The sequence below is a fragment of the Plutella xylostella genome, chromosome 13, assembly GCF_932276165.1.
Source record: "Plutella xylostella chromosome 13, ilPluXylo3.1, whole genome shotgun sequence".
NCBI classification, from domain to species: Eukaryota; Metazoa; Arthropoda; class Insecta; order Lepidoptera; family Plutellidae; genus Plutella; species Plutella xylostella.
Window position 1 is genome coordinate 9798601 of NC_063993.1, and position 14140 is coordinate 9812740.

Consider the following 14140-nt stretch of genomic DNA (forward strand, 5'->3'; position numbering starts at 1 on the left):
GTTGTTATAAAATGGACGTTTGTAAAACAAAACTCCTTTAATGTCCATATACCTAACAATAACGAACCAATTAGAATCAAGCTTAGTGATAAACCGACGGTGGCGCCATCTACAACAAAACTGCGTTTTCATCCCTATTGCCCTCTTCTTTTATTAATCAAATTGTGAAGCTCCAAAAGAGCCTAAACCCCAAACGCGTGCATCTCGAATTCTCGCCGTAAGCGCTGTGTGGTGAGGGCTAATTCTGCGGCAGGCGGGAGCGTCGTCGGTCTGTTCGGACGAGGAGGGCTCCATCACCACCAACCGCCAGCACCTGGCCGGCCCGCGCGCCTCGCGCTCCAATCTGTCCGATACTGACGCGTTGTTCCTCAATGTAAGTGTGACGGTGCTGCCATCTGCGGTAGGGCTAGATTGATACATTGGCTTTGAAAATAAATATAGGGTAAAATTAAAGTGTCAATTTTCGGCTATTCTCTTTGGGGGATGTAAGTAAGCTGCACCTGGCTCTCTCGAATAGAACGTTGTGCATCATTTTGGGTAATAATTGAGTAAAATTTTCTAGCCTCATAATAAAATTGAGGAGTATATTTTTAATCTCAAAGAACATAGAGGTAAGTATTTAAATTTGCAAGATGCTGCCTTGATTTCGGATGAAATCTTGCAAACATACCTACCGGCCTACCCATAGTCCAATGCATTTAAATAAATGGATTCAACTGAAGAGTTGGCAGCACCGACTTAAGCTTAGCATTTCGTAGCTGTAGAGATGTAGACAAATCGCTGATGGTGATTGGCATTCATTACAACTAGTTTCAACTCAAAATTCTTATATTTTCAACCACATTCATTACACGCTTCTATACAGACTTGTGAAATGAGCTTAAAAAAATTGGCATTGATAAATGATATTCAAAATTATGAATAAATAAACGGATTCGGGCTATTTGTCTTCGATGTTGGATTGCATGGCCTACTCCCACAGTGCTCGTATCAATGTTGAATGTTTTGTCTATAAATAAATAAATAATAAATAATAAATATGTGGGGACATCTCACACACGGCCATCCGACCCCAAGCTAGGCAGAACCTGTGTTATGGGTGTCGGACAGCTGATATATCTACACAAATACATAGATAGATAGATACTAAATATAAATATCAACACCCAAGACCCGAATACAAATATCTGTCTTTAAACAAATATCTGCCCCAGCCGGGAATCGAACCCGGGACCTTCGGCATAGCAGTCAGGGCCACTAACCACTACGCCATTCGGTCGTCTATTTATTGTAACTATGCAATTTACGTAATCACCTTATCACTTTACCTACTCACAGTATTTTTTTACAATACACTTTAAATACTTATTGATCACAAGATTAATTATTATAAAATTATAGCTCAGTTTTCATTTACTAAGTTTCATAAAATATCTAACCTTTCACATTTTTTGCATTTCCAATAATGGAATAGGTACCTACTAAATTTACTTACATAGAAATGATATTTTTATTACATTGCCGAAATCGATCATGCTAAAGCACCAAGCATCAACCCATAACCTAGACCCAACACAAGTAGTTTTTCACTTATTAAAAAAGTGTTTTACACCAAAACTCACAAAACCCCCAACCAACACACCGTCTTAACCCTTCAGCTGCCGCGCGCCGGGTCCACCACCAAGCCTCGATCGTCCAGCGTCTGGTCATCCAAGTCTTCAATGAGCGCGCGGCCGTCAGAGGGCGCTCCCGTCACCTCGCCCGTTACCTCGCCTGAGACCGCCAGGACCTATCTGTTCCAGGGGCTTATTGGTTAGTGTGTGAAAATAGATGGTTGTTAAAGTAAGGAGAATATAAAAGAAAAATAATAAAAATCCGGTTTTGATTAGAATGTCAAGACGCATTTGAAATCCTCTGAAGCATCAGAACACTCTATCCTCAACCTTCTACATCCAGTTGCTTTAGCCACCTATCGTTTGTCCAGCGGGCTGCAAGGCACTAAGATCTAGTAAAGAAATATATCAACAAAACGAATTCCACATCTGTAAAAAGTTATTTATTAAAATTGCCTTGATTTTACAGCGTGATCCATAACCGTGATAACATAAGTTTCAATCTTTTCCCACCAGGCAAAGAACGTTCCAACCTCTGGGACCAAATGCAGTTCTGGGAGGACGCGTTCCTAGACGCGGTCAGCCAAGAGCGAGACATGATCGGCATGGACCAAGGAGCCAACGAGATGATGGAACGGTACAAGTGTCTGAGCGAGGCGGAGAGAAAACGCCTTGAGCATGAAGAGGACAGACTGCTTTCCACAGCTCTGTATAATTTGACAGCGGCGCTCGTGATGTTTGGAGTCAACTCGGATATTGTGAGGAATAAAGTGAGGAGGTTGTTGGCTAAAAGTCATATTGGATTGATCTACAGTCAAGAAGTCAACCATTTGCTGGATGTGGTGCATACTTTGGTATGTTATTTTTTACATTTATCTTTATGAAACCTTATGGTAGGTACACATAATATATGGCAGCGAGCTTTTGAAATCAAAATGAAGACTCCTATTTAGATAACAAAATGTTATCTATGAACGTCATGTTTGTATTTTATGTAACAGTGCGACTATCATCTAGCTCATAAAAATGTACAATCGTCATAAACGTAATGTTTGTATGAAATGAAAGTATGTAATGTTTTTTGTATAATTAAATTTACATAAACTTACCCCCATGTGGCAAGTCACATGTAATGTTTGTATCACTGAATGCACAGCACGGCAACGACATAGACCTCAAGCTCTCGAGTCCCAGCTACTCCGGCGATAATCGTTCCCAGTGCATGTATCAATGAATTTCCATGTGTAGCTTGAGCTACGATGGCGGTGTGAGCCACACATATACCTACCTTATTTAATAAATGTATTTATATGTAATGTGTGTCAAAATGATTTCGCAGCACGGCAACGACATAGACCTCAAGCCGCTCGGGTCCCGCCTGCTGCGGCGACAGTCGTTCACGGTCCACGAGGCGGACGCCAGCGGAGCCCTGCGGTTCTTGGAGGTGCGGGACGACGGGCTCATACTGCGGTCTACGCAAGGTGATATAGTGTTGTGATACGAATAACTGAAAATACGAATATCAAAGAAAAAATAGAATTCTAAAAGAAATTTATAAAAAAAAACATAACAAAGAGCGCTAGTCCCAGCCAGAAAGGCCGAAGATGAACTAGGTTATGTACTACTTCCAGCTTCCAGGAGAGACCCTGGAGATTTGCTGTCGCTAAACGGGTTCGTTATCGACGTAGATAAACGGCTTTTTATCGCGATTCGCCATAAATATGATGCTGTCATTAGTGGAACGCGCTTTTAACGAGTTTATCGACGTCGATAAAGAACCCGTGTAATGGTTCTTGCTCGTAGTGTCTCCACGGCGTCAGTGTCGAAATCCATCATTCATCCTCTTCCTGAGTTACCTGACTATGAACAGGATTTCCCATCGTACTTCTATAGAAACCCAACTAACCTACCTAACCTCACAATTCCAGGCACGATCGTGGAGCGCTGGTGGTACGAGCGTCTCGTGAACATGACGTACAGCCCCAAGATCCGCGTGCTGTGTCTGTGGCGCAAGTGTGGCGGCCAGACGCAGCTTCACAAGTACTATACTAAGAAGGTGAGTGCTGGGTGACGGGTTAAGATTGAGCGGTCGAAGGGTTAAGATGGGCGGTTCAGGGGTTAATACAGTTAGCTTGGGAAATAGATAGTAAAAGCTTGTATGTAGTTTAGCAAACACAATGAGACAGATGTAGAGTAACAAGATCCGCGTGCTGTGTCTGTGGCGCAAGTGCGGAGGCCAGACGCAGCTGCACAAGTACTATACTAAGAAGGTGAGCGGGTGACGGGTTAAGATGTAGTTAGATTGGGAAATACATAGTAAAAGTATTTTTTAAGTACAAATGCTTTCCACACACGTAGGTATGCAGTTTACGCCTGGCGCGAAGGCGTTCGCGAGCTCGCGTTCTACTGTTAGACAGAAGATAAAAAGGCAAGCTCTTTACGTTACGGTTATGTATTCGGTGACCTTAAAATAAGCTTTTTTCCAAAGTCGGTAAATCAGTCCTTAAGTTTTGCGGTTATGTGTAAAAGGCAGATAAATGTTATCTGAGGAATAAAATTGTTGCAGCCACGTACAAACATTCAGACGCGACAGATACATAAATAACCCATCTCTCTCCCACTCCGCAGTGCAAAGCGCTGTACTACTGCATCAAGGAGGCGATGGAGAAGGGTGGGCGGCGGCAGCATGCGGCCGAGCTGGGCGGCGAGTTCCCCGTGCAGGACCTCAGCAGCGGCGAGGGCGCGCTCATACAGGTACTGTCACATACAGGGTGTTGTACTACTGCATCAAGGAGGCGATGGAGAAGGGCGGGCGGCGGCAGCACGCGGCCGAGCTGGGCGGCGAGTTCCCCGTGCAGGACCTCAGCAGCGGCGAGGGCGCGCTCATACAGGTGTCTATTGTATGCTTATACAGGGTGTTACAAGAGTAGTAAGCCGAAAGGAGGTCACTCTGGGGGTCTGAACATAACAAGTCTAGTCATCTGAGCAAAATTTTGTTCTATGACTTTTGGAAATACATCCTGTGTATACAGGCTGCTCACCGTCAGTATCCTACTATTGCATTAAGAAGTGGCGTGAGCTGGATATACTGAATACTCTTATATGTGGGATAGCTAGCGCACCTTCACCAGTCAATGAACCGCAAAACCTGACCAAAAATGGAGAAGCAATCATTTTTATAGCCGCTCGTGTGTTGAGGAGACTGCTGTTTAAGTCCACCCCTTCCACTTCGCAGTTATTAAAGTAAATGGGAGAACTAATATCTAAGGCATCGGAGTTTTTATTATAGTCATTGCGGAACCTTGCTGCCCAAGCATGATTATCCCACACTGCACTAGGTTTATAATTAAATTAAAATATTGTATGTTCCAGGTGTGCATGGAGGGAGTGGGGCTGCTGTTCCACCACAGCAAGGTACGTACCGCCTGCTCGCACATCTGGATGTTGTCGCTTCTCTCTATGTTACTTTATCACGATATACCAAAACTACTCCTTTTATTTCTTGAATTATTTACTTAGTTACCTATGATTATTATCATTTATCAATTTATTAAGTCTATAGTTTTGGTATGATCATGCTATTTGACTCAGGTAAGGTGTGTGTCAGTGTTCATGCTTGTAACGGGTAACGTCTCGAAAGTATTGGATGAAATGCGCGACCGTATCGCCGAGGCGCGGCCGTGTCGCCCGCCTGGCTCCCGCGAGGCAGCTAATATCCCAGTAATTAATAAAATAATTAAATCGAAGCCCCCGACCGTCACAATCTCTCCATCCATACATTCACCGGATGCAAGGACCACTCAAACTTTCCTATAGATTTTCTTCTCAGTCTCTTCCTGATATTCAACCATCGATTTTTAACGTATTCTTTTTAACTAATACTCTTTTTACTAAACCGCGTATTCGCGTTCGATTCAGTTTGTTACCACGTAAAATAGATTACATTCCAAACACTATTTTCGACCTAACTTTCTCTATTACTACCTCGATGTAATAGCTAGAAGTTTTTATATATACTATTTTAAGATTATACTAACCGTTGTCCATCTGATTGACGTGTCCATGAGTCTGCATGTGCTATTTGTTGCCTGACGCGTCCCGCGGGCCGGGGCCGGGCCGGGGGTCACCCGGGGGCCGGGGGCCGGGTGTGGGTCGGCCCGGGGGCGGGGGCCGGGGAACTTTTGAGATGGTCCTTGCGTCGGGGCCCCGCCGGGCATCAACTAATCTCTTGTTTTCTGTTCTTCTCTCCCGCACACGCCGCCACGCCAGGATTTCGAGGTACCAAGTGGTTTATAGTAATGTCACCGGGTTCTAGCGTCGTCGTAGGGCTTTACCTGTAGTTTTGAGGCTTGAAGGTTGTTTAGCCGTCCGTTAGCGTTGTTAGTGTCGGGTGTCGGCGACTCACCGGCGACTCACCGCCATCTCACAAGTTCCGGCTCGGACCGCCGCCTCCCCCCGCACCCCGCACCCTCCTGCCGCTCTGCTCTTTACATTCACTTTCACCCCTAGACTGTCACCTCACTAGTTGTCAAGGAATGTAAATGGCAAAGCGCAGTCCCTATCACCGGCTTCTATCACCGTCCCGCTTCCACCCGCCCGACGCTAATGTTGCAACACTGTCCCTGCATGACGCATGACCGTTATTTACCTACTTATATGTATACTTTTATATAATATACCCAAGATGTTATTTCCAGTGGCGTCGTGGATAATTTCGTCAGACTGTGTACAGTTGGAATGTTCCAATCACTGAGTTCAACTAGTACTTTGAGCCGTTAAAAAGTACTGTTAAATGTGTTAGTGGATGCTCAGTAGTGACTAGTGCGCCTGACTGTATTTAGCATGAGCTATGTCTATATTATTTGCATGGTCGTAGTTACTATACATACTTAGATGGACTATAGAGAAACACTTATATGGCATCCAAATGAATGTACATACCTATCTACGATACCTCCGGATTTAAAGACTAGAAACCGTTTGTAGATATTTCATTTGGATATCACTAAGATGCAAATTTTAGGACTTTAGGTCTAGGTGTAGGTCTTGAACATAATGTGTGAATAAGCCCCTTTCATGTATTAAACAAAATTAGTGAATGCATGACAACGGTATAGGCAACCACATCTAAAAATACTTTGTTTTATATAGAAATTACATTTGCTAAAATAATAGGTTACAGTGGAAATTTGTTTTCTATAGATCTGGTTGACTATAAAGACAGAAAGAAAATAGATCACTTCAACATTCAAATACGGGCGTAGCCAGGTTTAAGTACATAAAGTAACGTATAAATTAAAAAATAATAAAAAACACGTCTGGGCCTCTGGGGCGATTTGGGGACTCCCACAATGTTTTTCGGGCCGACAACTAAGTCATGTATCACAGTAGGTATATACTATTCAGTAAACCCTAGATCTGGATGCTGAAAGTAATAAATATGTACCTCAAGGAGTAGCCTTGGAGAGGTGAGTCCCACATCCCGTACTCAACTAGAGCACTCGTGTTATTAGAATCACACTTGGGACAATGCAGTATTTGCCAGATCTCCGCTCTAACTGCAGCTGCAACTAATCTTGTCTTGCATAACACGTCTACCCGTTGAGCCTACGCAGTCTTTTTCCAGCAGTGAGACTACTTACAGGCATAACTAAAAAAAACATTTCATAACTTTATAAGTGATTGACATCAAACCCTACTCCTGGCTACGCCTGTGCTCAAATAAAGGTCACATAGCACCGTTTCGCTTGAACAAACGAAACTAGTTATTTTCCGTTTTGAACCAACACTGTAGATGCACTCTACCCCAATCCACGTAACTAAACGGAAGCGTGATCGCAGTGACTACATATTTCTAGATATTTGAAGCCTACATTATAGGCAATACAATTAAAAAATAATTGGACAAAGTACCTATCCTAGGTCCTACTTACCCATAGATCGATATAAATAAATTCTTATTAGACCTCCTAAAATTCGCTTCTAAAATGCCAGTCGCTACGATTACGCTAGCGTTTAAAACGTGAATGGAGGCACTGGGCTGGCAAGCCATATAATATTTCTTGATGAATCCTCGTGTACTGATGACGTGATCGCCTTCGCTTCCCAGTTCTTCGTGCGCCTCGACCACATACGGAAGTGCTTCACGCAGAATGGAGGTATCTTCGTTTTAGAAGAATTCAGTGAGTATGCATTTACTATTTTTTACTAAAATAATTATAAGAAAAGTACTTAATTATTTATTTAAGTATAATTTTTTCGTGAAAATAAGAGCAAAAAGGTCCAGTTAAAATATTAATACTTAGATAACTAAAATACCTATGCACATACTCCACTCACCCAAAGCAAATTGAAATTTTAGAGGGACTGGGTCTAACGGGTATAGGGGTAAACATCTACAATATGTATGTTGTAAAGTGCATCGTCCTGATTCCAAAACGGTGGTTAAGTTTGCCACCCTATCACATGAGTACCTACATATTATATAAATAACGATAATTAAAACGGTATTTTAGTACAAGATGTCCCCTAGATTCCATATACTCAACCACTTAATTAAATATAAAATCTCTTCTTTTCTTACAGATCCAAAAACTAGACAAATAATCCAAAGGAAATACAGATCAGTGATGGCAAGTATTTCTCTTATTCGCAGCAAGTCTTTCAATTTTGTTTTATGTTTTTTGTTTTGTTTATTGACGTGAATGTTTTATGTTTGTAGGCAGACAGACTATTGTTAGCTATGCATCGAGTTTTCTCTGTGAGAATGTGTCGTTACCTTGTGGATGAAAACGGCAATCGATAGCGTACACTGACTTAGAGTAGAAAGTTACACAATGTATGTACACTCTGTTTTTTTTGTTTGCTTTCCTTTTTTTTATTCAATACTTGGCTAACTGTGTTTTATTTCTGCTGTAAAAATGCTTTCATACTATTTTTTACCTATTATGCTTTCAAAAAAATATTATATCCTATGTGTTTTTGTCTTAGAATATAATTATGGTGAGTACTAATTATAACTAATTCTATTTATAAAAATTAATGCCGGTTTTAGATATCCATTCAGTTACTATCAATTAACTATGTGAGTAATAAGCTGGCCATTTGCCTCCGTATTTATGGAAACTCCATCAGATTGGCAATGGCTGGTCACGTTAAATTCGTGGGAACAATGAGCCTCTGCTCAACTCTCATGTCGCTATCAATACCAACCAACGTAACGCAAAAAAAAAGAATCCTTACTAAGACATTTTTTTCAACAAATAGGCGGACCAAATCTGCTACGCCGTACTCTGCGTGTTCTCCTACTTCGCGGCCGGGCAAGAGCAGAAGAAGCACATTCTAGAACAAGCGGCCAGGGTGCCTCCCACGCCCACGTCTGCCGGGCCACCGCCATCCATCCCTCCCCCGCAACTACCCACCGGACCCGCGGGTCAGATGGGTCAAACGGGCCATGCAACGGGTCAAACGGGTCATGCGGTGGGTCAAATGGGGAATGTGCCCGGGCAGTTGGGTGGTCATGCTAGTGGACACCCGCCGGGGCAGACGTCTGGACAGCCGCCCGGGCCGCCGGGTGTGGGCAGGGGGGTCAAAGAGGATAGTGGAGGCAGAAGTGTGGTGAGTTACCAATTTGCTGCTGTAGAGTTTTACTCAGAACATTGCCTCTTTTGATAGCAGAGTCCGTCCCAACTGGTGAAGCTTTTGTAAAAACTCTACTCGTAACTTAATTTTATTTTTGCCCTCTTTATATTGCGAACCAGCTATTTCTTCCAATCAACCTTTAATCGAAGAACTATGACTTACTACATACTAACATATCTCTTCACTCCCCAGCAGGACCCAAAACCCGGTCCATGGCCGCCCGACCCGCGCTCGCCGGTCCGCCGTTCTCTGCCGGAAGTGGACATAGGCCCTCTGACCGCGCGCCGGAGCGAGGCGGACATAGGCCCGCGTCGGACGCTCCCGGACGTGGAGATAGGGCACGCGGCGGCGGTTAGAGCCGAGTCGCTGCCAGCCGGGGCTACGCAGGGCCATGTGCATGTAAGTGTGAGTTTTTCCGATATTGTACTTACATAAGTATAAGTATTTTTCGATCTTGGTGATAAATACTTAATACAGCTGGACTAAGGTTTGTCGCCGTGGTGACAGGATTAGCTGGTCAGATATGTCATGTACCTATGTATTTTTTTAGTCTTTAAAATGTATTCAACAATGTTTTCTGCGCATAAGGTGGATATAGTATGTGTTAACTGTCCAACGGGTATAGCGCGCACAGATAAAGAAACAACATCAAAATGTCGGCCGTTACAAGAAGTGGGAGTAACAACGAGTAACAGACTTATGAATAGCGTGAGATTGAGTGGAGTTCATTGTTCATACTATTTTTATTATTAAATACGTGGCTTAATATACCTATTTATTGGTAAATTATAGAGATTTCCCTGACTCTAATCTTCCCCCCCAGCCCCCGCAGCGAGCGGAGTCGGTGAGCGCCCCGCGGCGGCCGCCCGCGCCGCAGCGACTCACGCGCGCCATGACCACCGCACGACCCGAACCACCCAAGGTAATTAGTTAACTACTTTTACTGTTTATAGAATGACAACCATTGTAAGAATAGTCAGAACCTCTGTAACCAAACTAGTTAATTCAAAGTAAAAGCTCACTAGGAAAGTGAGGTCTTATTTGTCGAAGCGAGCGAGCGATCACCACCGCGTGCCCCAAACCACCTAAGGTAAAATAGCATTCCTGATTATAGACTCTGACACCATAGTTGAGGGGGTAGTGCACCTGCTTCCGAAGCAAGGGACGCGGCTTCAAATCCTACCCAGGGCAAACTTTCGTGTAAAAAACACTGGTTTGAGACTTTAACAAATTGTTTTCCCGTGAGCATTCCTGTATAAAAAGTAGCGGTATTGATTCAGGATGATAACATTGACAACTGCTCCCTAATACCAAATTTAAATTTCATAAAATCCATACAAAAACATCCATACTTAGTTACAAACTTTGCATCTATGATGGTGTCTGTCTTTCCTGCATCCTAAAAGGATTGATTTTAATTAACAAACTTGTATCTCATCCATAGTTGCCCCCGCGACCGACTGCCGCGCCGGGGGCGGGGCCAGCAGTGGGGCCGGTGGGGCGCGTGCCCCCCGCGCTGCCCCCGAGGCAACTCTCCGCCGCGGCCGATCTCAACGCTTCTCATACGTATGTATACTTATCTACTCCCATTATTTTCCTCCTGTGGGTTCACTGGTAGAAAATACTTTAAGCCCACCCTATTTACCGTAAGCTACATAAGCATATAAGCGTAAGTAGCTATACACTTTTGTACCTCGTCAATCTGAACTGCTGACTATCCCTTCATTGAAACATTGACGGTTCCTCAGTTTGACAAGGTACAGAAGTGTATAGCTCCTTATGCAGCTGACCGTACACTTATATTTTGTAAAATAAATAAATACTTAAATCAATTATTAGCAATGTCACAGTGGCCTCCACAGAAACCTCAGATTGGCATAGCTTTGCTACTGAGAGGGGGTCAGTCTTCTGTGCACGTCACTGTACATAAGAACTGAACAGTGACTAGTAGTAGTTATTTAACTGATATAGTTTTTATAATATTTTATTTTGTCTTACACTGGATCCACTAAGCAGAGAGGGCCAATAAAGGTTAACTAAATCGTATTAGAATCAATTAGCTATTTTAGTTGACCCTATATACCTAACATTTATTCAACTTTCTTTGCCAACTATCGCATTGTGAAATAATCTATTACCTATAATACTTATCGACTGTTGTAATGTATTAATCATTAAACTTCTATTAAACATTAAACTTAATTTGAAAAAATATATATATGAATAATTATTTACCTAATCATCCATGCAAGTTGGCTAATGGTACCATAACACTTACCATCCATACCATCCAATAGCGATATTCTAGTTCTACCTTCCTGGCATTGCCTCTTTTTAAAAGGCTAATAAAATATAATTCATATTCATACTTTTCCAGCACCGTATCGTTACTCATTATCCAAATAGACACATCATTAGTTCCATCACTTAACTTTAACTGTCCCAATTACTAACCCGTACGCTTGCCTTCCAGCGCTTCGCCGGGCCAGTCGCCGCCGCGGCGCACGCAGCGGCAGGGCTCAGTGTCCGGCCCCTTCGCCCCCTCCAACCCCTTCACTACCCCGCGCCACGCCGAGTTCGTCATACCACAGAGAAGGCCCTCCAACGCCACTGACCATTGACTCGCCCCGCTACTGACCACTTACTGCCTGTGTGTAGGGTGAAAAAAAAAACTTGTATGAGTTTAACGGCTTGGCACTGTAGTAGCATTTACTTTTAGTTGCAAATCAAATAGATGATGAATACGGTTGGGCTTTCAGACCTATGGCATTGATTGATCCATACTTCATACCCTTAAAACACAGAATTGATGTTTTAGTAAATGTGTATCATCAGTGTGCCTACCATATGCCATATTCTGAGTAAAGTACCTACTTATTCTCTTTGTACCTTATTGACTACGCCATCTATTGACCAACATGAGAAAACTCAACTGTATCGGACTTGAGGGGATGTAATTTAATTTTTTGTGTGGTGCCCTGTTAACGTGTTAAGTGCTCCGTTTGATTGAAGCCATTCTATCCATTTCAAATAACTGAATATATTTTTACTACACATCTGCCTGTAATAAAATGAGGAGTAAGTACTTGTCAATGGATCAATACTTATTTCGATTAACACTATGCGATTTGTGAAAATATTTTTAGAACATGTATTAAATTATGTGTACCTACAACCAACATAAATATAGGTATACTTTATGTACAATTAATAACCTACAATGATTTTTTGCGGTTTTTTTTAATTTTATTAACGCACGACAATCACACCATATAAAGTAATAAAGAATCTAGTATATTACTTTGTTTGCGACAGAAGAAATTATAATATACCTACATATTATTATCAATAACGTGAAAATCAATGTTTATGATTCAAATATACTAGCTAAAAAATGTATTACTAGTAAAGCGTTCCTAGATTTGTTGTACAATAATAATTATAAAAATTATATCAATATTAGGTATGTAGTGGATCGCTTTATGATGTGGTTAAGTCACTGACCAACCTCAGTTTATCTATTGAAAGAGCAAAGCAATATCGATTTAGTTGTTTGTGTATATATGTATGTAGTTATAATGAATGTAATGTTACAAATAGATTACATAATTTTATGTCCTACCGTTTATAATAAATAAAATATTTCTGTATAATTAACGACTTATTATTTTGTATTCGTTTCTTTTTTGTGTAAAAATAATAAAGCTGTTTAGGTTCGGAATGAGCGTTCCAGGCATTCGATTACGCATAATCGTCGAAACGCGCCGACGACGCTGAAGTTCTTCGACCGGCCTAACGAACGCCCAACTATGGTTATTTATCATACATAATACAGGGCAGATTGCATCAACGAGGGTCAACATAACCCGTTCGTTGGCGTTCGTTTGGCCGGTCTGTGCGCAGCTTTATAGGTACCCGCCTCAGAGTAACCACTAACTAACCACACTGCCTGCAGCTATGAGCTACGAGTGCAGACTGTAATTGTGTTCCATGGATAAGCATAACTTTGTGAGTGAGCGTAAGCTTTCAGACAAACCACTGATAAACAGATTTGCAAATTTGATGTTATAAAAACCATCAGGACTGGGGGGGGGGAGGCTGACTCATTGAAGTAATAAGTACTCCATGGGCTAATATAGTAAAAAAAAGTAAAAACAAAAGTATGACTAACATAACACTCTGGCGAAAAGTGTGTGCAGCAATGCACCTCTGCCTACCCCGCAAGGGAGTACATTAGTACAAGGCGTGAGTGCGTGTTTGTGTGTGTTAAAAGTATGACGACCGAATGGCGTAGTGGTACTACTGACTGACTACTGAGCCGATGGTCCCGGGTCCGATTCCCGGCTGGGGCAGATATGGGATATGGGCCCGCCCCCTATTACATTGGGACTAACATAACACTGGCGAAAAGTGGGTGCAGCAATGCACCTCTGCCTACCCCGCAAGGGAGTAACTACATTAGTACAAGGCGTGAGTGCGTGTTTTTTTTTAAAACAAAAGTATCAAGTCTTTGTATAGCATGGAAGCAAGGACTTTGTATCATAGCAGACAAAGTCCTTGCATGGAAGTATAGTGCCACAAACTTATCTGTTCCGGTGACAGCTCACGTAAATGTGTAATATTTCTTCATTCTATATGATTTTAAGTTTGCCAGTAGTGGTAATTCGCTCTTCTGGTTTCAATAAACCCATCTAATCTATATCAATATATAATTCATTAGTAAATAATGAGATATGGATCAATTTAGTTCGCTCTCACCGGAACAGATAAGTTTGTCGCACTATAATATACTTCCATGGTGTATTGTCAATGTAATCACAGGTAGATTTTTAAATTTGCCGCCAGTGGATAAAAAATAATAACTTCCGTATGAAAGCCTTTTTTTA

General features: G+C 42.1%; 1 protein-coding gene across 1 annotated transcript in view; it reads left to right on the forward strand.

Annotated features, from left to right (window-relative positions):
• The window catches only part of LOC105385264 (MAP kinase-activating death domain protein), a 71943-nt gene extending 59036 nt beyond the window's left edge, over positions 1–12907 (forward strand). The window contains exons 29-43 of the mRNA XM_048625050.1: positions 254–373; positions 1659–1812; positions 2130–2467; positions 2953–3094; positions 3542–3669; positions 4242–4367; positions 4986–5027; positions 5883–5891; positions 7723–7795; positions 8199–8245; positions 8880–9230; positions 9447–9659; positions 10078–10176; positions 10699–10820; positions 11728–12907. Of these exons, the coding sequence (XP_048481007.1) occupies positions 254–373; positions 1659–1812; positions 2130–2467; positions 2953–3094; positions 3542–3669; positions 4242–4367; positions 4986–5027; positions 5883–5891; positions 7723–7795; positions 8199–8245; positions 8880–9230; positions 9447–9659; positions 10078–10176; positions 10699–10820; positions 11728–11875 (2112 nt within the window). The 3' untranslated portion in view covers positions 11876–12907. The remainder of the gene's footprint in view (positions 1–253; positions 374–1658; positions 1813–2129; positions 2468–2952; positions 3095–3541; positions 3670–4241; positions 4368–4985; positions 5028–5882; positions 5892–7722; positions 7796–8198; positions 8246–8879; positions 9231–9446; positions 9660–10077; positions 10177–10698; positions 10821–11727) is intronic.
• Positions 12908–14140: the final 1233 nt, after the last annotated feature.